Genomic DNA, 26,502 nt, shown 5'->3' with positions numbered 1-26,502 from the left:
TCAGTATTAATTCTGTCCTGTACTTGACAACCAATGGAATGTGGATTTCTCCATAAGAGTAGATGCTTTAGTCTATCTTCCTATGGATAAATTAGAGTATTTGTCTATCACTCAGACATATGAGTGCTTAATGGATTGTTAATGATAATCAGGGTGTTTTATAGGGGGAATAAGTCCCTTACTGCCAATGTAAACTAAATCCTTCCTAAAATATTAAGCTATGAGAAAGGAACATAATATTGCCACAAAATAAATTTTGGGTAAACTGTCCTGAAACAGCTTTTAAACAGATCCTGGGGAAGAGGATTATTGTTATCAAATAATTAACTTGTGGAAGAGATAGGGAAATTTTCTTGGACTTAAAAACATTTATATATGAATCTAATCACCTATAAAATGGATAGGTTTTCTTATGTTTATTAGTTTCTTGAATGTGATAAAAGTTTTATTCAACTTCAGATAGATTATTGAGTGGAATATTTTGAAATTCACCTTAGAGGTCCTCTTTTATTGATAGGATTTTGGATGGAATTGTGTCCCCCCCTCCAAAATATGTTGAAGTACTAACCCCCTAGTCCTTAAAAATGTGACTTTATCTGGGAATTAGTTGTTGTAAATATAGGTAGTTAATTTAAGATGAGGTCATACTGGAGTAGGGTGGGCCCCTAATCCAATAGAACTGGTGTCCTTATATGAAGAGGGAAATGTGAACACAGACATGCAGAGAGGGAACATGATATGAAGACATGCAGGGAGAAGACTGCCATGTGACAATGAAGATAGAGATTAGAGTGATGCAATGACAAGTCAAGGAACATCAAGCATTGCTGATAGCCACCAGAAGCTAGGAGAGAGGCATGGAACAAATTCTCCATCAGTGCCCTCAGAAGGAATCAACCTTGCCGTCCCATCCCCTTGATTTCAGACTTCTAGACTTCAAAATTGTAAAAGAATAAATTTTAATTGTTCTAAGCCATCCAGTTTATGGTAGTTTATTACATCAGCCCTATGAAATTCTTACAGATAGTTGATAGATGATAGACAGACAAACAGATATAGACAGATAATCTTTCAAACCTCTTAAGTTTGGGTCTAATCATAAAATGAGGACCCAAGGAATTATCCCATGAAGTGGTATAGTAGCCCCAAAGTTGTTAGTTGAACCACATAAAATTGCCATTTTTTATAGGTCAAGAATAGTTTAATAGATGAAGTTTTATGTGGCTCAATCTAATAAATAGATTACACAGATCATTCAAGTTTTCTGAAGCTCACTTTCCCCGTCAAGAGCAGATCTTTAACTGAATTTGCTAGAAGAATACTTTGTTTCCCCTACATCACTTTTCCTCCATAAATAGATTCTTAGTCTTAAAATAAGATCATAGGCTTCATTCATTTCATTTGGATAAGGAAGTTCTGTCTTCATGACCTATATAGAATTAAACACTGGAGGCAATTTCTCTTTGAGGTTTTGCCTGCTATTCCTCTTGTTTATACATCTCTGGGCATGGTTGATTCTAGGAGACAATGCTGGGAATTCCATCTATGTTAAAAACTGAGGTTTCTCCAGGGGATTTCTCTCATTCCATTTGGTACAACAGTAACTGTGTTTGACAACATCTGCCTTACTGCATCGTTCTGCAGTTCCATCTGACACTTGGTTCCCGTCCACATTTTCTTCGTGCCTGTCTTCTGAACAAGATGTTTCCACAACAGAGGTGGAGGAGAGAAGACAAGGGAGGGCAAATCAGAGCTTTACTTTCTCAATGAATAAAAGTCATGAACCCACCAAGTGTCTTCACTTCTCTCTTATTCCAATTCATTCAAAGATTTTTGACATAAACAAATATTCTCTAAACCAGCCCCTTGTCCTTTGGGATTCTGAGCATTCACAAGTCATTTCTGAATACTCATTTTCCTAGATGTTTATATAGCTAGTGCCTTTCAAAGTTTCCTCAACTATGAAAATAAAATAACCACACACAAATTTTACTGACAATTTTTTAACCAGCAAGAAATGATACAACCAAGTCCAAAAACATCTCTTGTGTCACTACTGCTAAAGCATGCCAATATAGTTTCATGAAAAGCAGATGTTTAACAGGAAATTCTATTTCATGAAATTTTAATAATCCTTAGTTCAAATACATTTTATGACTATAAGAAATTGATTTAAGAGAAAACTCCAAAGCTTATCAATCAAAAGCTGCCTCTACATTCTGGAATCATTGGCTACACCAAATAGGAAATCCAGAATAAAGACCTTATTAGGAGCAATTGCCATTTAAACTATTACCTTCTTCAGTTATACTGTTCTTGGTGCTTGAGTGGCCTTAAATTCTAACAGATTGTTTGAAAATGTTATTCTACTTCTACTTGACTGAAAACATTGTGCCATTATTCTCTTCTTCATTATATGAGAGTCTAAAATTTCCGTGTGCCAGACAATACATAAACAGTTGGTGATATTAAGCTGACTTTAGAAAAAAAAAATCCCTTGGCCTCAAAGAGGTATTATTTGACTTCAAAAGTTACAGTATGTCTCTCCTCAGCATATGTTACATCTGGGTTTTCAGAAATATATATATTTCACATATTTGTTCACATAAAATTTGAGAAAGGAAGAATTTGCTATAAAAGAATACGTTGTCTTTTTGTGGTTTTATAAGGGGAAATTACCTAAGGACAGAAAGTATAAGTAGGGCATTACAATGACAAATATTCTCTGGGGCACAGGGAGTATAAAAATGCCAGTATTACATGCTGACATTTGTATTTTGAACTCTCACCTTAGCATTTCTTACTTATTGGAGATGAGCCTAAGTAACTTTTGCCCCCTCAGCTCACCTACAAGCTTAGGGCAAGAAAAAAAAATCCGAAAACAAAATCCTTCCTTCTTGTTCAAATATGAACTTCTTCGATGAGCAGGTTCAGTCCCAGATACATTAGCATTTGCCTGGTTGTACTTTACTGAAGTAAACCCACCATTTGAAAATCAAGTAAGAAGCTGATGACTTCTTTAACAAATGCATCTATTTGTGTTTCATTTAGGTATTTTTAAATAGCAACCTTTTCTAGTATATTAAATTGTGATTGGAGATTATATAAATGTACACATATATCTGAAAACATGACAGGTATACAAAGCAAAGTTTACCTGGAAACTCTAAATGTCTTTCCATTCCATACTTCTCCTCCCCACAACTGTATCTAATTTGAGATCCAGTTGCTTTCAAAGAATCACAATTTCCATCAAAAAACAACCCATTTGGCTGCACTCTCATAATCATGATTCAAATGAGTTAGCTGCACATAGCAGCTCTCTGGCCCTTTTGTCCTTCGAATCAGGGCTCCTGCCTTCTCCAGGTCACAGATCCCTTAGAGATGCTATTATATAATGAAATAAACTTACTGTTTTCTTTAACACTTTGAGAGCATAAGGCTTCTGGGTCCCCTTCTGTTTGCATCTGTATACAATGGATGTAGCACCCCTTGAGGGGGAAAAAGACAAAAAGAAAATGTTATGCTTTGGACAAGAAATTAAGGGGAAAGCTTGAAAATAAGTATGTCTTACATTTACCCTCATAACTGACAAGTGTTTATAAGTTCTATTATAGGGCTGGCCCAACTGTTGAGAGGATTTTTTTCTCATAACTAAAGATAGTGTGCTCAGATTTTCCTGTCTGCTCTTTTTCTCCTAGCTCAACGCTATACAAGTAACCTGCCTAAGGCTGTTGCCTTCAGTCATCTCTGGAGAAGAGTAAGCCTTATGGCTTCAGCGAGAGGGTTTAATTTCAGCACTAGGCTGTAAGGGTCAGGAAAGTCTCCACTACTTGGCAAGGGTGCTGGGAACCCTTGAGAATTTACACCACTTCATTTGGTTCCCTGGCATTCTCTCAGAGCCAATATTATTCCAATAGAGATACCGGTTCCTTCATCTTGGTGAATACTGCTACCACTTACTCACACGTGCCTAACAAAAATGATTACGTGAAATGTCCAGGAGAAAATCCTATTAAAATGGTCAAAGATATACAGAGAAAAAGTAAATTTATCACTCTATAAAAAACTTGGAGAAGTAGAGAAAGTTTTTTACCTGTAATGCAGAATGGTAAGAAGAAACTCAATAACTATCTTTATGTATGTGATACATGTGTGAAGTTACTAAAAAGAGAACATTAAAAAGCAGGACATTGTGGTCCTGATGCTTCCTCTCCAGTCATGAGAGCAAGAGAACAAGACAGAGATAAAAAGAGACGGAGCAGGCTTAAGTACAACTTTAGAGAACTTCAGATAAGTCTTAAAATAAGATCAGTTGAAGTAAATCTGTCATACTTTAAAGATTAGGCCAAAGGACCTCTCATGATACATTCAGTCCAGTGGTTCTGAAATTCTAAGAAAGAACAAAAGAAATATACAAATCAAGCATATTCCAAGCTACCCACGCACATCAAATTTTTAATAGACCCAGCAAGAGTCAGGAACTGGTGGTGTAAATGCTAATAGGTAAGAACAATTTCAACACATTTTTTTTAAACTGTGGTAAGATATAACATATACACAAAGAAATAAAGAGTTGCAACAGAATAAATGGAGGTAAATATAAAATTCTATTTTCTTTATTTTTAATTGCTCTAAATTATATCTATATAAAGCAGAAATATTAATTCACTGTTTATGGCATATGTAAAAGTAAAATGTATGACAAAAATAGCACAAAGAGTGGGAGAATTTGAGATAATACTGTTAAGTCCTTATATTACATGTTAAGTAGTATGATATTATTTAAAAGTAGACTCTGATTAATTAAAGATGTATATTGTGTAACCTAGGGCAATGAATAAAATAATTTTTAAAAGAAAAAAGTCAATAATGAAGCTAAAATGTAATAATCAGAAATGAAATGCTGGGGAACAAAACAAAATAAGAGATTAAAAAATAAAACAACTAACAATATGGTGTATTTTAATCCAATCATATAAAAATTACATTAAATGTAAATTTCATAAGCATATCAATTCAAAATAAAGATCATCAGTCACATGCTACAACAGACTCCACTTAATCTTCAGTCTCAATCTGTAGCAATGACCTAAACAAATAATTCCATGTTGTTTTAAGAAAATTTTGTTTATGCTGAAAATCTACCACACTAGTATACCCTCCAAATTTTTTGTCATATGTAAACTCGTTCAGCCAATGACTTGTTTCTAATAAATGACTCATTACTTCAGGTTCAAAAAAATAAAGTAAAGATCATCAGATTAGATTGAAAAAATCAAGACCAAACTATACACCATATACAATTAACCAATTTTAAATATAAAGGGTAAATAGGTTAAAAATAAAATGATAGACGAGAGATACTATGAAAACACTAGACAAAAGAAAGCAGGAGTAGCTATATTAATATCATGTCAACCAGACTTCAAAATAAGGATAAAGATGAACACGACTTAATTATTACGAGGTCTATTCCACAAAATGACATAACAAATGTAAATGTGTATGCACCTAACAACAGTGTTTCAAAATACATGAAGCAAAAACTGATAAAACTGAACAGAGAAACAGACAAATCCACAAGTACAGCTGGAGACATCAACACAGCCTCTCAGCAGTTAATAGAGAAAGCAGAAAAATTACCACTGAGGATATGGAGGACATGAACAACATTATCAACTAAACTAAGTTAAATGACATTTAGAAAACACTACACAAAAACAGCAGAATACACTTTCTCTTTGAAGTTAAAAGATTCATAAACTTGATTTCCTGACTTAGTATAATGCTACAGTAATCAAGAGAGTGGTATTGAAGGAAGAATAAACATGTAGACAAATGGAATGGAAAAAAGAATCCAGAAATAGTTGTACACATATATGGCTAATTGGTTTCTGACAAAGGTAAATAAATAGGCAATTTGGTGGAGAAAGGACAGTTTCACCAAGTATAAATAGTGCTGGAACAACTGGATACACATATGCAAAAAACAAAAGTAAAAACAAAAAGCCTTTATCCAAGCTCACACTCCATGAAAAAATTACTCAAAATGGATCATAAGTATAAATGTAAAACCTATAATTCTAAAACTTAAAAAAAGAAGAAAATTTTGTGACCTTTAGTTAGGCAATGATTTCTTACATACACAGCCCAAAGCACAATAATTCAAAGAACAAAAAATAAATTGGACTTCATTTAAATTAAAAATGTCTGCTTTATGAAAGACACAGACAAGGAGAAAGTTTTTATAATCACATATCTGATAAAGGACTTGTATCTAGAATTACAAACAAACTCAAAGCCCAATAATAAGAAAGTAATGCATTTTAAAGATGGGGCAAAGATTTGAATATATATTTCACCAAAGAAAATATATGGATGGTAAAAAGCACAAAGAAAGATGCCCAACATCATTAGTCATTAGGGAAATGCAAATTAAAACCACAATGAATCACTGTAGAAATCAAAGAGGAAATCAAAAAATACCTAGAAACAAATGACAATGAAAACACAATGACCCAAAACCTATGGGATGCAGCAAAAGCAGTTCTAAGAGGGAAGTTTATAGCAATACAATCCTACATCAAGAAGCAAGAAATATCTTTTTTTTTTTTGTAAAGGGTTTTTTTTTATTATGTGTAACACAAAGTTATTTAAGTCAATAAATTTTTAAGGAATTTCACACGTTCTGATTCTTTCCACTGCCAATCACCTTAGTTCCTCCAAACTCATAATCTTCAAGATAAAATAGCCCTTTCAAAAAGAAGTTATCATGTGAGTCAGCCCACAATTCTTTTAGTTAGGCTTCTTTGATCTCCAATGAAATATGGACACACTTCAAAATTCCCCACCTGTAATCTTTGGGATCCAATTTCCTCAAGTGATTTACTTTAGGACCATGTTTAGGGTCAGGAGATGGATCTGCCTGGTTCTGAATTTGACACCCTCTAAAAATGTATTAGGTTCAAATCATATTCACTCCTAAGCCATCACACCCTAGAACAGTACAGATCATTGGGATATGCCAATACCTAAGATAAAAAGTTTGTTAGGTTTTTCATAGTTTACTTGGCAGCTCTGTCTTGTAGCTCTTTCCCACAGATCTAACAGGTAGTTCTATGAGTAAAGGAAACCACACAGTTAATCTATGAGGCGTTTCTAACGATGTAGGTTTACAGAAAAAGCCCCATTGGGATAGACCTCAACAAGAAATATCTTAAATAAACAACTTAACCTAACACCTAAAGCAATTAGAGAAAGAAGAACAAAAAAACCCCAAAGTTAGCAGAAGGAAAGAAACCATAAAGATCAGATGAGAAATAAATGAAAGATTAATGAAGAAAACAATAGCAAAGATCAATAAAACTAAAAGGTGGTTCTTTGAGAAGATAAGCAAAATTGATAAACCATTAGCCAGACTCATCAAGAAAAAAAGGGAGAAGACTCAAATCAACAGAATTAGAAATGAAAAAGGAGAAGTAACAACTGACACTGCAGGAATACAAAGGACCATAAGAGATTACTACAAGCAACTATATGCCCATAAAATGGACAACCTGGAAGAAATGGACAAATTCTTAGAAAAGCACAACCTTCCGAGATGGAACCAGGAAGAAACATAAAATATAAACAGACCAATCAAAAGCACTGAAATTGAGAATGTGATTAAAAATCTTCCAACAAACAAAAGCCCAAGACCAGATGGCTTCACAGGCGAATTCTATCAAAGAGCTACACCTATCCTTCTCAAAAATCTTCCAAAATATAGAATAGGGAGGAACACTCCCAAACTCATTCTACAATGCCACCATCACCCTGATACCAAAACCAGACTAAGATGTCACAAAGAAAGAAAACTACAGGCCAATATCACTGATGAACATAAATGCAAAAATTCTCAACAAAATACTAGCAAACAGAATCCAACAGCACATTAACGGATCATACGCCATGATCAAGTGGGGTTTATCCCAGGAATGCAAGGATTCTTCAATATATGCAAATCAATCAATGTGATACACCATATTAACAAACTGATGGATAAAAACCATATGATAATCTCAATAGATGCAGAAAAAGCTTTCGACAAAAGTCAACACCCATTTATAATAAAAACCCTCCAGAAAGTAGGCATTCAGGGAACTTACCTCAACATAATAAAGGCCATATATGACAAAGCAAAGCCAACATCATTCTCAATGGTGAAAAACTGAAACCATTTCCACTAAGTTCAGGAAAAAGACAAGGTTGCTCACTCTCACCACTATTATTCAACATAGTTTGGGAAGTTTTAGCCACAGCAATCAGAGAAGAAAAAGAAATAAAAGGAATCCAAATCAGAAAAGATGAAGTAAAACTGTCACTGTTTGCAGATGACATGATATTCTACGTAAAGAATCCTAAAGATGCAACCAGAAAACTACTCTAGCTAATCAATGAATCTGGCAAAGTAGCAGGATACAAAATTAATGTACAGAAATCTCTTGCATTCCTAAACACTAAGGATGAAAAATCTGAAAGTGAAATTAAGAAAACACTCCCATTTACCATTGCAACAAAAAGAATAAAATACCTAGGAATAAACCTACCTAAGGAGACAAAAGACCTGTATGCAGAAAACTATAAGACACTGATGAAAGGAATTAAAGATGACATAAATAGATAGAGAGATATACCATGTTCGTGAATTGGAAGAATCAAAAATGTGATAATGACTATACTACCCAAAGCAATCTACAGATTCAATACAATCCCTATCAAACTACCAATGGCATTTTTCACAGAACTAGAACAAAAAATTTCACAATTTGTATGGAAACACAAAAGACCCCGAACAGCCAAAGCAAGCTTGAGAAAGAAAAATGCAGCTAGAGGAATCAGGCTCCCTGACTTCAGATTATACTACAAAGCTACAGTAATGAAGATAGTATGGTACTGGCAGAAAAACAGAAAGATAGATCAATGGAACAGGATAGAAAGCTCAGAGATAAACCCACGCACATATGGTCACCTTATCTTTGATAAAGGAGGCAAGAATATACAATGGAGAAAAGACAGCCTCTTCAATAAGTGGTACTGGGAAAACTGGACAGCTACATGTAAAAGAATGAACTTAGAACACTCCCTAACACCATACACAAAAATAAGCTCAAAATGTATTAAAGACCTAAATGTAAGGCCAGACACTATAAAACTCGTAGAGGAAAACATAGGCAGAACACTCTATGACATAAATCACAGCAAGATCCTTTTTGACCCACCTCCTAGAGAAATGGAAATAAAAAGAAAAATAAATGAATGAGACCTAATGAAACTTCAAAGCTTTTGCACAGCAAAGGAAACCATAAACGAGATGAAAAGACAACCCTCAGAATGGGAGAAAATATTAGCAAATGAAGCAACTGACAAAGGATTAATCTCCAAAATTTACAAGCAGCTCATGCAGTTCAATATCAAAAAAACAAACAACCCAATCCAAAAATGGGCAGAAAACCTAAACAGACATTTCTCCAAAGAAGATATACAGATAGCCCACAAACACATGAAAGAATGCTCAACATCTAACTAATCATTAGAGAAATGCAAATCAAAAGTACAATGAGGTGTCACCTCACACCAGTCAGAATGGCCATCATCAAAAAATCTACAAACAATAAATGCTGGAGAGGGTGTGGAGAAAAGGGAACCCTCTTGCACTGTTGGTGGGAATATAAATTGACACAGCCACTATGGAGAACAGTATGGAGGTTCCTTAAAATACTAAAAATAGAACTACCATATGACCCAGCTATCCTACTACTGGGCATATACCCTGAGAAATCCGTAATTCAAAAAGAGTCATGTAGGGCTTCCATGGTGGCGCAGTGGTTGAGAGTCTGCCTGCCGATGCAGGGGACGCAGGTTCGTTCCCCAGTCTGGGAGGATCCCATGTGCCACGGAGCGGCTGGGCCTGTGAGCCATGGCCGCTGGGCCTGTGCGTCCGGAGCCTGTGCTCCGCAACGGGAGAGGCCACGGCAGTGAGATGCCCGCGTAACGCAAAAAAAAAAAAAAAAAAAAAAAAAGTCATGTACAACAATGTTCATTGCAGCTCTATAAACAATAGCCAGGACATGGAAGCAACCTAAGTGTCCATCGACACATGAATGGATAAAGAAGATGTGGCACATATTTACAATAGAATATTACTGAGCCATAAAAAGAAATGAAATTGAGTAATTTGTAGTGAGGTGGATGGACCTAGAGTTTGTCACACAGAGTGAAGTAAGTCAGAAAGAGAAGAACAAATACTGTATGCTAACATATATGGAATCTAAAAAAAAAAAAAAGGTTATGAAGAACCTAGAGGCAGGACAGGAATAAAGATGCAGACATAGAGAATGGACTTGACACGGGGAGGGGGAAGCGTAAGCTGGGACGAAGTGAGAGAGTGGCATGGACTTATATATACTACCTAATGTAAATAGGCAGCTAGTGGGAAGCAGCTACATAGCACAGGGAGATCAGCTTTGTGCTTTGTGACCACCTAGAGGGGTGGGATAGGGAGGGCTGCAGGGAGACGCAAGAGGGAAGAGATATGGGGATATATGTATATGTATAGCTGATTCACTTTGCTATAAAGCAGAAACTAATACACCATTGTAAAGCAATTATATTCCAATAAAGATGTTAAAAAAACCCAAAAGACAGAATAAAACCACAATGAGATACAACTATACTCTTATTGGAATGTCTAAGAAAAGAGAGAGAGAGAGAGGAAATACCATGGCTGGCAAGGATGTAGAGCAACTGAAATTTATACACTGCTGGAAGGAATGAAAAATGATACAGCCACTTTGGAAAACAGCTTTGCAGTTTCTTATAAAATTAAGAATACCATACCATTGAAAGCTATGTTCACTCACAAATTTGAACATGAAACTTTATAGCAGCTTGTCAGTAATCAGGAAACACTACAAACAACTCCCATATCCCTCAACTGAGAAATGAATAGAATACTCATAAATAAAATGGAATGAACTAGGATACACACAATAACTTGGATGATTCTCTAACATAGTATCCTAAGTGAAAGAAGCCAGGCTCAAAAGGATGTATATTGTATGACTCCACTTATATAATATTCTTGCAAAGACTGTAGGGACAGAAAATAGATCAGTGGCTAAGAAGTGGGGGACGGACTGACTACAAGTGAGTATGGGAGAATTTCCTAGCATAATGAAATTGTTCTGTATCTTGTCTGTGGTGGTTTTTACATAACTATATACATTTGTCCAAACAGGTAGAACTGTGCAATAGAATGGGTGAAATTTATAATTATATAATTTAGAGTTATACCTTAATAAAAATACAGTAAAAAGCCTTTCCAAGAAAACTGTATTGTTCAAAAGTAAGATTAAAAAACCACACTACCAAAATGTAGCCTATAACATTCAACTTACTCTATTTTCATTTAATGGCAACTGATGAAATAAAAAAAAAAAAGAAAGAAAATAAAAAAGAAAATAAATATAAAGGGATGTGATTTGCAAACATTGAAGAAAACTAAAAATTTAATTTTAATACCAATTGAAAAATTAATATTATTCAAGAATTCATGTAAAAGAAAATATATTAAATAGCATCCATTCCTTAATTTCCTTATCACAGTAAATTAACCTATCAATAATTTCAATATATAAATCATTACAACAGCTTTCAAAGAAATTTTAACAAAATACATTCTTGTCTGATCAAGCTCAAGATACAAGTATGCTAGAAATAACAAACATTTTTTAATTTTTGTGTATGAAGAATCCATTAAGAATGTCCAATTTATTTTGTTAAGTAATTGTCTTGTTAATATTAATAGAACTTTTAATTTTTTCCCAGTTATACCGAGATATAATTGACACATAGCAGTGTGTAAGTTTAAGGTGTACAGTGTAATGATTTGATATAAATAGGTATTGCAAAATTTATACCACAATATAATTAGTTAATATATCCATCACCTCACATAGTTATAATTTTAGAAATAACTTTTTAAAGGATGTAAAGATCAAATTAAAAGAACAGAGCAGCCCAAACAAACTTATATGAAAATAACACCTCAGTAATTTAATCTGTATTCTTTGCTAAAATTAAACAATTAATTTAAATCATTTAATGTCTGTAAATATAATTTTAGAAAGAAACCACAGTTTCAGTATGTTTATATAAAAATAAAAATATTTTGTATATTAACAGTAAATTTTTAATAAAGAAATTTTTGTTAAAGTGTTGTATCTACATTTCAAAATAAATTGTATAAAGAGAGAATCGCCATAAAATTTCCTGAGATACAAAGGAAGCAAGAAGATTACAATAGAGGATTTTATATTCATGGACTTATTCAACTGGAAAAATATTCATTACTCATTTCTATTCATTTATAACATATTCTTTAACAAAAAGGCCAAAGAATATAGGAATTATTTTGGTTAGAATTTTTTTTTGCTATAAGTTTGGTGAGAAACTCAATACTTTTTTGGAGTCCGGGCCTAACTTCTACTTTCACATTAGTTTTCTTTAAAGAAATTTTGTAACATTATCACTATTTAGATACAGCCTTGTCTAATATGGTTGATAATTTTAAACAAAGTTAAAAGCAAGAAGTTAAAAATGTCAACTACCATGTTTCACTGCAGAGAAAGAGAAGGTAGTCAAACCTACAACATGTTTGTAAAATCATTTATAGTATGTGTATATGATAACCATAATACTAGGTATATATTATATACACATACTATATATAGTATATATATATATAGTGCATATACACAGTGTATATATAGTGTATGTATGTGTGTGCAGTGTGTGTGTATGTATATATATATTATACATATATATATATATATATATATATATATATATATAAAATGCACACACATACACCATTGCCCTGTAAAGCTGTGAAGAAGCACTTGATGTTGGTACCTAGCACTGTGTCCAAACTTATAGATATGGGGGAAAAGCACCAGATATAATCTTTCCTTGAAGACATTTCAAGCAGAGCCCCTTGCTACCACATTTAGAACTATTTAGTACAGAAAAGGGTTTTTTTTATCCTATTGCTCACCTTTACAGGCTCCTCATGGTCAACACTTAGGGGACAACTATCAAAAATGTTTTTCATCTCTCTTATAACACAGGTTTTTTTCTTTTCTTTTCTTTATAATCTCACCTTTTTACTCTTCCCTCTTCTCTTTTTTCTTCTTTTAGAAAAACAAGATTGGCTAAAGATTGGTTTAATTTTTCCCTTCAAAAGAAATCCAAGTGCATTAACATAACTGTCCACCCACAGGCTGAGAGATAGATATACAAATGCATTCAAAGGGCCAGTCAGAGGTCAATCTGCTTCGAAATGGAAGCAGGAAGTCCGAAGTCTGGATTCACATCAGTGTTTTAGGGAATTAGGATGGTTGCGCAATGTCAAGACAATTTATAATCACTGGCATTCTCCCATTAAGGGAGGTTATAAATCAGAGACTGGCTTTCTGGGGGAGGACCTAGTGGGACATTTGTGACTGGTTTGAAGCAATAGAGCTTGGCTTCCCTTGGCACCAAACATAAAACTTGCTTTTTGGAAATGTAAGAGAACTTCAGGTATGGAATCTCTTAAGATATAGAAGTCTGGAAGGACTGTTGACTACTCTGTTGTTTGGTCCCAGCTGTATCTCTGTAATGACATGCTTCACAGCCATGTAAAATGGTCTTTGCCAAGCATATTAGGCCTCATAGGTTAGTTTTTTAAATTAATTAATTTATTTTTGGCTGTGTTGGGTCTTCATTGCTGTGCGCGGGACTTCTCTAGTTGTGGCAAATGGGGGCTACCGTTCGTGGTGGTGAATGGGCTTCTCATTGCAGTGGCTTCTCTTGTTGCGGAGCACGGGCTCTAGGCATGCCAGTTTCAGTAGCCGTGGTGCACGGGCTCAGTAGTTGTGGTTCGCAGGCTCAGTAGTTGTGACTCATGGGCTTAGTTGCTCCTCAGCACGTGGGATCTTCGTGGACCAGGGATCGAACCCGTGTCCCCTGCATTGGAAGGTGGATTCTTAACCATTGCACCACCAGGGAAGCCCTAGGCCTCATAAGTTATTAAAGACTTTCACCTTTTTTTTTTTAATGGGAGGAGTCTTGAAATGGAACCAAAGAGTCTTGTTACCTTTTTCTGATGTTGAAGGTGCTTGGTTAAAGAATATAGTTATGTCAAAATATTAACCATTTCTAAACATTTCAATGCATTTATTTCTTGTTCTTCTGTTTGTTTTTACATTTGATTTTTAATTTTTTTTATTTCCAAGGTGTGTATGTGCATGCAAAAAAGATCCTCCTAATGTTCATTATGAAAAGGTTTAAGAGCAAAGATGTGATTTATAAGAACTGTCAATCAGATGTTGAAAATATGTGTGTGACTCTGTATAGCACTGTATTTCTTCCACATGATTGACTTGCTATTATTTAACAAGCCTGTTCTTTTCACTGATTTTGATTAGATGAATTATTAAAGAAGACTGGTTATAACCTCAAAATTGATTCTTCTTGGGGGTGAAAGTAGAGTCATATTCAGGAACAGGAGGCTGAAAAGTTAAAGTCTCTGAGTGTTTAATGTCAGCATACATCTGGCTCCATTCCAGCGACAGTTTTTCATTGTTTCATTCTCTCTCTCCGTCAGCTGCAACTCCTCAATGTTCTTCACTACTTAAGTGTTTCAAGATGTTCTTTGGTCACCAAAGATTAAAAAAAAATAAACCTTAAACCAACAAAGAACAGAAGAAAAAAAATTGCTGAAATGATTTAATTACTGATTTGGCATTTTCAACCTACAACTTGAAGAATGGCTGACCTTTAGAATTTAGAAAGTTGCTATTAGACCTAGAGTTTTTCCAAAGTCAATTAAATTTTACAATCTTAAAGTAAATCTCAAAAATATCATATCAAGGAATGATACTGAACCCCAGACCTTAAGAAGTGCTCAAGGCCCAAAGTTTTAATAAGCTTGAGTTCAGAGTCTGTCCATAACTGCACTCCCTTCTCTGGTTCATTGACTTGCTAAATCCCGCAGGGAGAAAGAGCAAGCACTCCATTTCAGTAACAGGGTCATATCACGTCCTCTTACTCGGGGAATTATATTGACTCTTGTAGCTGTCTCCCTGAAGATTCTCATTTGTCTTTTTACTCTGAGGTCAGCTTAGTCTTATTCACTGTATTTTATGTCTAATTCCTGACCTATATTCCCTTCCTCAAGACCTATACACATTGCCAAGTGTTTAACTTTTCAACTCTGATCACCAACTCAGATCATAAACCATTATATTCTCTACTTAGTGTGTCTCTAGTTTTCTCACAACCCTGCTTGTCTGGTTAACAATTTCTTTCAATGGTTGCCTGACAGCACCTAGCTGTGACTTTGCTCCTAGTGCCTGAATCTCTGCAAGGACTTGCTGATACCTTTTGTTCCAAAAATTTAACAAAACCCCTGTCCTAAGGTAAACTAAGAGCTTAAGAAGCTTTAGAATCCAAATGCTGAATTTTGGCCACCGCAAAGTAAGTAAAAAACAACTTCAAATTATCAGGCTGCCTTAAGTATTTATTCTCAATGACAAAGTGATGTGACAGTAAAAATTGTAAATATAAAAGGTCTTAATGCTGTTGGCCATCAGTATCAATTATTCACTTTTTTTTTTTTTTTTTTTTTGCGGTACGCGGGCCTCTCATTGTTTTGGCCTCCCCCGTTGCGGAGCACAGGCTCTGGACATGCAGGCTCTGCGGCCATGGCTCACGGGCCTAGCTGCTCGGCGGCATGTGGGGTCTTCCCGGACCAGGGCACGAACCCGTGTCCCCTGCATCGGCAGGCGGACTCTCAACCACTGCGCCACCAGGGAAGCCCCAATTATTCACTTTTTATGAGGACTTTATTTTTCTTTTCTCTTTGAATGGGTGTGTGCACATGCATGCAGCACACAAAGAATTGATTTTCCAATCAACCATTTAATGCCACAATACATTTGAGGACAGCTATGGCTCTTCTTTTTCCACATCTACCCTCCATTGCCAGTCCCATTTTCTTCTATTCCATACTATCTACTATATTTAATACGTATCCATCTAATCCAACTTCCACACCTTCACTTAAGCTTGTTAACATCAAATGCAATATGTACTATTGTTTTTGTATACTATTTATCATAATTTTTTTGGCTTTATTGAGATGTAATTGAGATATTACATTGTGTAAGGTTAAGGTGTACAGCATGTTGATCTGATACAAGTACATATTGTGAAATGACTATCACAGTTGTGTTAGTTAACACTTCCATCATCACCTCACATAATTATTTCTGTGGTGAGAACATTCAAGATACATTCTTTTAGCAACTTTCAAGTATATAATATAGTATTTATTGTTAACTATAATCACCATGCTGTACATTAGATCCCCAGAACTTATTTACCTTGTAACTGGAAGTTTGTACCCTTTGACCTACATCTCCCCGTAACCCCCATCTCCCAGCCTCTGACAACCACCATTCTACTCTATTTCTACGAGTTTGACTTTTTTATATTCCACATATAAGTGATATCACATAGTATTTGTCTTCCTCTGTCTGACATTTCACTTAGCATAATGCCCTCAAGGTCCATTCATGCTGTCACAAATGGCAGGATGTTCTTTCTCAATACTGAATTTCATATATATATATACACACGCACACACACACACACACACACACACACCTGTTGATGGGCACTTAGGTTGTTACTTTGGATATTGTGAATAATGCTGCAGTGAACACAGGAGTGCAGATATCTTTTTGAGATACTGGTTTAGTTTCCTTTGGATATATACCCAGAAGTGGTATTGCTGGATTATATAGTTCTATTTTTAAATATTTTTTTTTTTTTTTTTTTTTTTTACAAACAACCTGAGGGTCTCTCACTGTTGTGGCCTCTCCCATTGAGGAGCACAGGCTCTGGACGCACAGGCCCAGCGGCCATGGCTCACGGGCCCAGCCGCTCCGTGGAATGTGGGACCCTCCCGGACCGGGGCACGAACCCGTGTCCCCTGCATCGGCAGGTGGACTCTCAACCACTGTGCCACCAGGGAAGCCCCTATTTTTAAGTTTTTGAGGATCCTCCATGTTGTTTTCTATAGAGGCTGCACCAATTTACATTCCCATCAACATAAAGTTTCCCTTTTCTCCATATTCTCACCAACACTTATCTCTTGTCTTCTTGATGACAGCCATTCTAACAGGTGTGAGATGATATCTCATTGTGGTTTTGATTTGCATTTTCCCAGATGATTAGAGATGTTGAGCATCATTTCATGTAACTATTGGCCGTCTGGATGTCTCCTCTGGAAAAATGTCTATTTGGTTCCTCTGCCCATTTTTTAATCAGATTGTTCTTTACCTTTTAATGGCAGTATTTAGTTCATTTACATTTAATATTACTAGTGATATGATTGGGTTTAAGTCATCCACATTGCTATTTGTTTTTTGTTTCATTTGTTCTTTGTTCCTTTTTCTACATTTTACTGCTGTCCTTTGGATTGAGTATTTTAGTATTTTCAGTATCTATTTTATCACCTCTCTTGGCCTTTACGGTATACCTCATTATTTTGTTAATGGTTGTTCTCAGGATTACAGTATACATCTTTAACTTATCATAGCCGGCTCATAGCTAATACTGTAAAATACAAGAACGTCAAAACAGTAATTCCATTAACCACCTTCCCTTCTTTCTCTATTCTTTAGTTATTGTTTTTGTATATTTTACTTCAAATGACTAGTTTTTTAAAAGATATTAAGGGAAGGGTGAAAACTATTTTATATTACCTATATTCTTCTATTTCCAGTCTGAATTTCTGTCTGGTATTATTTCCCTTCAGCCCAAAGAACTTCCTTTAGCACTGCTCATAGTTCATGTGCACTGACAGTAGATATGCCCAGTGTTCATTTATTTTTAAATGTCTTTATTTTACTCTCATTTTTGAGAGATATTTTCACTAGATACAGAATTCTGAAGTGACAGGGGTTTTTTTTTTCCAGAACTTAAAAGGTGTTGTCCCATTATCTTCTGCCCTGTTTTTTTTTCTGATGAGGTATTAGCTGTAATTTGTATCACTGTTCTCCGTATATATCATATCATCTTCAGTTGCTTTAAAGATTTTTCCATTTATCTTCGTTTTTTGGCTTTAGACTATATGCCTAGTTTTGGTTTTCTGTTCATTTATTATGCTTGCTGCTCAATGAGCTTCTTAAATCTGCAACGTTCCTCACCACATTTGACAAGTGTTTTCCCATTATTTCTTAAACATTTTTCTCCTGCCCAATTCTTTCTCTCCTCTTCCTCTGGGAGGCATATTATGTGTATAATAGCCTTCTGGATATTTTCCCACAAGTTATTGGGACGCTGTTCCTTTTTTACCAATTGTTTTTTCTCTCTTCTTCAAATTGGATTTCTATTGATTGTCTTCAAGTTCACTGACTCTTTCTTCTGCAGCCTCCAATCCACTCTTAAGCCTATGGATTTTTAATTTCATGTGATGTGCTTTTCAATTCTAAAATTTCCATTAGGCTCTTTTTTATAGTTTGCATTTCTGTGCTGAGATACCCCATATGTTTACTCATTATGCCCAACTTGTTGTTTCACATGCCTGACTGTATGTACCACAATTGCTTTATATTCCTCCTCTGCTTATTCCAACATCTGGGTCATCTCCAAGTCTGTTTTATTAACTGCTCTTCTCCCTTGATTATGGGTCTAATTTCCTGCTTTTTTGAACATCTAGTATTCTTTGATTGTGTAATAGACAGTTTAAAATGATACACATTAGGTAGTCAGGATTATATTATCTTGTTTTAAAGAGAATTGACTTTTTTTAGTGGCAGGCAGTTATACTGTTGACAAATCTTTCTGATCCTGTCAAGTTTGGTTTTATTTGTTATTAGAACAGATCAATTTGGGTTTTTCTTGGTCCATAATCATGGCCCTTGCTCAAGGGTATGATCTTTACTCATAAAGGTAAGGCACAAACTTTTTGAAGTCTCAACCGAATATCTGAGGTGCTCAGTGAAGTCTCTTCACCCTGGCTTGGCCAGAGACCCAGTGTCTTCTAAGAGTACATGCCTATCTTCCTTTTGATATCTCTGTTAGCTCTCAACACATCCACAGGAGCACACAGCTCGTGCTTACCCTCATAAAGTCTCACCATACATCATCCCCAGTTAGAGAGCCAAGATGAAAACGGCACTCACCTTGTGATTTCCTTCTCTCAGGGTTCAAAGCCCTGTGCTGCCCATTATTTGATGCCTGAAAACAACTGTCTCATGCATTATGTCCAAATAGTTTTTGGAAGTGTAAGTGTAGTATCTTGTACTCCATCATTTCCAGAGCAGAACTCCTCCTTACTGTCTTAATTTTTATCACCTCATTAAGTTAATGTGAGACATTATTATTGCAAAGGAGAAAATATATTTATTCTTTATGCATTTATTAATAGTACGTTACAAATGTTGACAAAGCTTTGATTGAAGGAAATTAGCAAATGATAAATCTATAAGGGCAGAATTAAGAAATTTCCCTTTGGAATTCCCAGCAGCTTTTTAAACATCAACAGTTTCTGTTACTGCTTCTGGAGAAAAAAGGAATTTTGAGGCATGAGATATAATTTTCTTATGTCAAAACACTGTGCCTAAGAATTTTTCCTGTTGAATAGATGATCAAACAGGCATATTTTAGGACAAAATAACTAACTCATTTTAGATCACAGGCCTTGAGACTACCCCCAATGCCACTTCTAAAAGATTTTTGTGGCTGAAAGCTGTACCAGATGGCTGATACAAACAAGGAAGAGATTTCATCTCTCCCAGCTGTGACTTACTTTGTCTCTGGCATTTAGCTATGTCTAGCATTTAATGTTATGAAAATGTAAGGATTAGAAATCAGTATGATCACTCCTTTAACAAGAGGCTTAGCAGAGGCAAGGCTGGTAGCTTCTTTAGCACACAGATACGTTTGTTTGGCCTGCACAGGGTTTTTAAAAAAATGTCGAATATCTTGCCAAGATCTAAATATTGAGAGAATTTATCAAAAAATTCAGATTTCCAGTTTCTCTTGAATCTGGCAACACTAATTTTTAATTTGGGTCCAGTAGTAGTTGGTAGAGCCAGAGAAGCAACTGTCTTTTAGAAATGGCTTGTGGTCCCCTTACCTTTATACATTTATACCACCTCCCAGCTCCTGTGGCACACATTTGCCTCCTTCAATCTAATAACATTCAGGAAGTAGGAATAGCTGGCAACCAAAGCAGATAAATGTCTAAAAGCTCCTTTCCAGAGACGTAGGTGGGATTATCAATTTCTAGAACTTATTCCATTTCTCCACTTTAACACTCAGTTTAGTGGTTAGAAGTGCGTGATTATTATTCCATTTCACTGTACTAAAGACACCACTGATTTTAAGAGGCATCATTATGCTTTGATCACTAAAAAAAAGTAAAGCTCCTACCAGTTAACTATGATATCCCATGGACTGAAAGCTGCATCTTGATTGCAGAGATGTGAAAATGTGAAAGATTATGCATATGAATATGATTAATAAAATGCTTTCTAGTTTACAGATCAATTTCAATTTCTTCATAATTTCCATTCTCAATGCCATAACCTCTTAAATAAGCTCCAGGCCTCTAATCTCACTCCTCTTCAGTCCTCCTCCATTCAACTAGTAGAACTATCTTTCTAGAACAGAAATCAGACCATGTCTGTCCTCTATGCTCCAGTTTCCTTAGCATGTCATGTCAGACCACACCCTATCTTGGCTTTCTCTTTTCTGGTCTCACCTTCTCTTGCCCCTGCTTTTGTTTCTAGCAATACCAAATTCACTGAGTCTTTGAGCATGCTGTCTTTTTTGTTTACATCACCTCTTCCGAATTTTCTGGTTAATCAGATTTTCATCCTTTTTTTTTTTTTTGCTGTACGCAGGCCTCTCACTGTTGTGGCCTCTCCCGATGGGAAGCACAGGCTCCGGACGCGCAGGCCCAGTGGCCATGGCTCATGGGCCCAGCCGCTCTGCGGCATGTGGGATTCTCCCGGACCGGGGCACGAACCCGTGTCCCCTGCATCGGCAGGCAGACTCTCAACCACTGCGTCACCAGGGAAGCCCAGATTTTAGTCATTCTTTAATTCAGCACAGTCACAACCTCTTATGCGAGACCTTCTTTGGTACACATACCCATCCTTTTCATTCCATTCTGGGGTCATTTGAAATTAGTTTGGTCTGCTTCTGCACCTACCTACTATTTGCCTTGTGAGTTATTCACATGCATGCATACCTGTCTAGACCAGAGCTTGCAAATGGCCAGTTCATAAGTTGATTCCACCCTTCACAGACACATTCTGCCTACAAAATGTTTAGACAATTTTTGCAATTAGATGTCTACATTAAAAATAGGGACTTTACATATTTTAAGAAAACTAAGTCCTAGAAACATGGGACTAGCATTTCTGGATAACCACACCAGGTGAAGCTGACACAGGCTGCCCCATCCAGAGTAGACATACTTTCTACAGTGTATCAGGGAATCCATCAGTCCCCCTGGTTTTTTAAATGTCTTTTCACTTGTTCAAAATACAGCCCTGGCCTCTATAAGCATCAGCGTTTACAACTTTGGGTGTGAACTGTGAACTCCTTGACATAAGGGTGTATCTTACTGATCTGTGTACCCTGGTGCCTAGTACAGAGCCTGGCATATATAGTTGGAGTTCAAAAAATATTTTATATATTGAATAATCCGATATGATAATTACAACAGTCTAGCAAAGAGGCAAGGTAGGTATCATGATTCACAGTTGATAAAGATACTACACTTTGGAAAGTCAACTCTTGCTCTTAGTTGATAAGAGGCAGAGCTGAGGTCAAACCCAAATCTGTATTCCATGTCTTAGGATTTCTTACAAAGACAACCAGTCTTATGTGGTTTTCTACCTGTTGAGGTCATGAAACGTCAACATTTTTTCTATTGATAAATTAATCTCCACGTCCTCTGTATCCCCACCATTACAAAACTTATCACGCATTGCTTTGTATGACAGTTCACTGTGTATGTCTCCCCAATGTGACTTGAGGTTGAAGGCCTGTGACCAGACAGTGCCTTTCATGTAGTAGACCTGCAATAGTGGCTTGGAGAAGTTAAAGGAATTGAATGAATAAGTCTCTATTCTCTATTATTTCTATCATAACAATGCCTTAAATCCTATATGAAAGGAGGGAAGGAAAAAATGAAGGGAAGAAGGAAAGAAGGAAGACTATTGTTATAAAAGAAGAAAAATAGGTGCTTCCCTGACGGCACAGTGGTTGAGAGTCCGCCTGCCAATGCTGGGGACACAGGTTCGTGCCCCGGTCTGGGAAGATCCCACATGCTGTGGAGCGGCTGGGCCTGTGAGCCATGGCCGCTAAGCCTGCGCGTCGGGAGCCTGTGCTCCGCAACGGGAGAGGCCACAACAGTGAGAGGCCTGTGTACAGCAAAAAATAAAATAAAATAAAAAATAAAAGAAGAAAAATAAGCATGCAAACAAGAGTTCACTTATACCTAGTTACTGTTTCCCATTTTTATCAACCATATTTGTCATGATAGAACTGATAAATTCATATCGTTTCCCATCCATTTAGGATTTAAAAGTGTTAATCACATCATTGTCATATTTACTCTTTCAGATGCTTGTATTTGTTTCCACCAGGTCATAGCCACCTCTCTGTTAATGTATCACGTGTTTCTTTCATTAATGCCAAATGTTTTGTTCCATTAGTGACATTTTGTGACAATTTAAAAGTCAATCTTACAATTAGAAGTAACACTGCTCTTCTGGACAGTGCTGTCTGAGCTGAATTGACTCTGACTGATAGCAGAGCTTGATATTGCCAGTTTGTTGGGGTCCCCCCAAAAAAACCATAATGTCTTCTTGCCTCTTCCCTTTAGGTGATAAAGTTCAGATGGGAATAAAATAAGTGTCATTCACAGCTATGTTAAGGCAATTAACCCTAAAGGAGTCTTATGCTCCATAAACAGTACTAAGTAAGCCTCTCTGACTCAACCCAGAAAACAGGAACCACACTTAGGTTTTACTAACTGACAACTTCTGGGCTTGACATAGGTATGTGGGTCAGAGGAATAGTGAATTCAGCTAGCCATATACTTTGTCAACTTTAAATCCAAATATGGAAAGCTTGATCATTTTTCTTAGGGCTATTACTTAGTAAGTCATTTAGTGTCAGATAAGTATTGTACTTCTTCTAATGCATTTACTAAATTAAGTAATATACCTACAAAAACCAACCATTACACTTTTATAATTATCTTCTTATCATAAATGGAGAGCTAGGGTTTAAAAGGATTAAGTAGCTTGTGTAAACTGAATTAAGTAGTTTAGTTCTCTCTGCATGTAGTACAAATCTGCCTTTCTTTCTTACCTACTTATCTTCATACATTCTATTAAAAGGTATCCTTTCAATACTTAAAAAAGAATAAATTTATTTATTTATTTTTGGCTGCGTTGGGTCTTTGTTGCTGCGCGTGGGCTTTCTCTAGCTGTGGTGAGCTGGGGCTACTCTGTTGCGGTGCGCGGGCTTCTCATTGCGGTGGCTTCTCCTGTTGTGGAGCACAGGCTCTAGGAGCACAGGCTTAGTAGTTGTGGCACACGGGCTTAGTTGCTCCACAGCATGTGGGATCTTCCCGGACCAAGGCTCGAACCCGTGTCCCCTGCATTGGCACCAGATTCTTAGCCACTGCACCAACAGGGAAGTCCCAATCCTTTCAATACTTTTTATGCTTTTTCATATATTATTCCACTAGTTTTAGGGTTCTGGGTTCTACATTTATTTAAAAGGAAAATGTAATTTTGCATTCAGACAATACAGTGCACCTTGTTCAAAAATTAAGAATTGCAAAATGGTGACAGCAAAGCATTAAACCAAGAATATAAAGTGGAGAAAAGACAGTCTCTTAAAAAGTTTGAGTTGGGAAAACTGAACAGAGATGCAAAAGAACAAAACTGGACCACTATCTTACACTATATACAAAAATAAATTCAAAATGGACTAAAGACTTAAATGTGAGATGTGAAACCATAAAATTCCTAGAAGAAAACATAGGCAGTAAGCTCTTTGACATAGGTCTCAATGATATTTTTCTGGATCTGCCTCCTCAAGCAAGGGCAACAAGAGCAAAAATAAAACATGGACTACCTCAAACCAAAAAGCTTTAACACAGCAAAGGAAACCATCCACAAAACGAAAAGGCAACCTACTGAATGGGAGAAGATATTTTCAAATCATATACCTGATAAGGGGTTTAACATCCATAATATATAAATAACTTATACAATTTAATGTCTAAAACCAAACAACCTGATTAAAAAATTAGCAGACGGTCTGAATAGACTTATTTTCCAAAGAAGATATAAAGATGGCCAATAGGCACATGAAAAGATGATCAATGTCACTAATTATCAGGGAAATGCAAGTGAAAACCACAATAAGATATCACCTCACACCTGTCAGAATGGCTATTATCAAAAACACAACAAAAAACAAGAGTCGGTGAAGATGTGGAGAAAAGGGAACCCTAGTACACGTTGGTAGGAATATAAATTTGTACACCCACGGTGAAAAACAGTATGGAGGTTCCTCAAGAAACTAAAAATAGAACCACCATATGACCTGGTAACTCCACTTCTGGGTATATATCCAAAAAAAAAGAAAAAAGTAACTTGAAGGGCTTCCCTGGTGGCGCAGTGGTTGAGAGTCCGCCTGCCGATGCAGGGGACACGGGTTCGTGCCCTGGTCCGGGAAGATCCCACATGCCGCGGAGCGGCTGGGCCCGTGAGCCATGGCTGCTGAGCCTGCTTGTCCGGAGCCTGTGCTCCGCAATGGAAGAGGCCACAACAGTGAGAGGCCCACGTACAGCAAAAAAAAAAAAAAAAAAGTAACTTGAAAACATATATGTATATCCCAATGTTCACTGTAGCATTATTTACAATAGTGAAGATATGGAAGCAACCTAAGTGTCCTTCGATAGATCAATGGATAAAGATGTGATATGTATATGTATGTGTATATATATGTGTGTGTGTGATATGTGGTGTGTATATGCACACAATGAAATATTATTCAGCAATAAAGAAGAATGAAATCTTGCCATTTGTGTCAACATGAATAGACCTACAGCATGTTATGCTAAGTGAAATAAGTCAGATAAAGATAAAATACTGTATGATTTCACTTGCATGTGGAACCTAAAAATCAAAACAAATGAACAAACATAACAAAACAGAAACAGACTCATAGATACAGAGAACAAGCTCGTGGTTGTCATGGGGGAGGGTGGCTGGGGGCTGGACAAAGTCAGTGAAGAGGATTAAGAGGCATAAACTTCCAGTTACAAAAGAAATAAGTCAAGGGGAGGTGATGCACAGCATAGAGAATGTAGTCAATAATATTGTGATAACTTTGTATGGTGACAGATGGCAACTAGGCTTACTATGGTGATCAAATCAATATGTATATAAATATTGAATCACTATGATGTACACCTGAAACCAATACAATATTGTTTGTCGGTTATACTTCAATAAATAAAAGGACAAAAACAAGGGTAGAGTTCTTGTGAATTGGAACCTGTGTGATTGTACAGCTCACATGTCCATGAAGGTGGCTCTCACCAGATGCAAATCATTTGGCCTCCCTGACCCTCAGATTGTTCATCTACAAATGTGGCGTAATCACACCTGCCTTGTCCCTCTCATGGATGTTGTAAGGATCACATGAGATAAGTTCAAATGCTTTGTAGGCTCCAAAACACTTTAAAATATATGTTTGTTTTACAAAGTTATTGGTTGATGCACATTTTTTTTTTCATTTACTTAAGAAATATTTTTTTTTTTTTTTTTTTTTTTTGCGGTACACGGGCCTCTCACTGTTGTGGCCTCTCCCGTTGCGGAGCACAGGCTCCGGACGCGCAGGCTCAATGGCCATGGCTCCCGGGCCCAGCCGCTCCGCAGCATGTGGGATCTTCCCGGACCGGGGCACGAACCCGTGTCCCCTGCATCGGCAGGCAGACTCTCAACCACTGCGCCACCAGGGAAGCCCCACTTAAGAAATATTATAGAACACTTCCAACAGGCTTAAGTTTGAAACAAATGAGTATTGTTTATTTCCCTCTGAAAACACAAATTCTTTCTTAAAACAACAGGCCTTACCAAGATTTTACACCAATTATATACTTTGGGAACAATAACATATCTCTTGAAACAGGGATAGATGAGTAGATGTGCCTAAGCACAAATGGATTCCTTGAAACTAAATTGAACTGTTTAAAATCACTATGTCATGGGACTCTGAAATTTTATATTCATTTTCTGACACATCCAGTCTCTTCATCAGCCAGCCTTCATTTTTACAATTCCCCCACCCCACCCCAACCTG

The 26,502-nt window shown here is 36.4% G+C and overlaps 1 protein-coding gene across 4 annotated transcripts in view; it reads right to left on the bottom strand.

Annotated features, from left to right (window-relative positions):
- Nucleotides 1-26,502, bottom strand: part of CAMK4 (calcium/calmodulin dependent protein kinase IV) — a 306,840-nt gene that overhangs the window by 108,811 nt on the left and 171,527 nt on the right. For all 4 annotated transcript variants that reach the window (XM_079917387.1, XM_079917385.1, XM_079917386.1 and 1 more), the window contains one exon: nucleotides 3,413-3,491. In XM_079917387.1, coding sequence (XP_079773513.1) covers nucleotides 3,413-3,491 — 79 coding nt within the window. The remainder of the gene's footprint in view (nucleotides 1-3,412; nucleotides 3,492-26,502) is intronic.

The sequence above is a fragment of the Stenella coeruleoalba genome (genome assembly GCF_951394435.1).
Source record: "Stenella coeruleoalba genome assembly, chromosome: 3".
NCBI classification, from domain to species: domain Eukaryota; kingdom Metazoa; phylum Chordata; class Mammalia; order Artiodactyla; family Delphinidae; genus Stenella; species Stenella coeruleoalba.
This window is presented reverse-complemented; position numbering and strand designations above follow the sequence as displayed.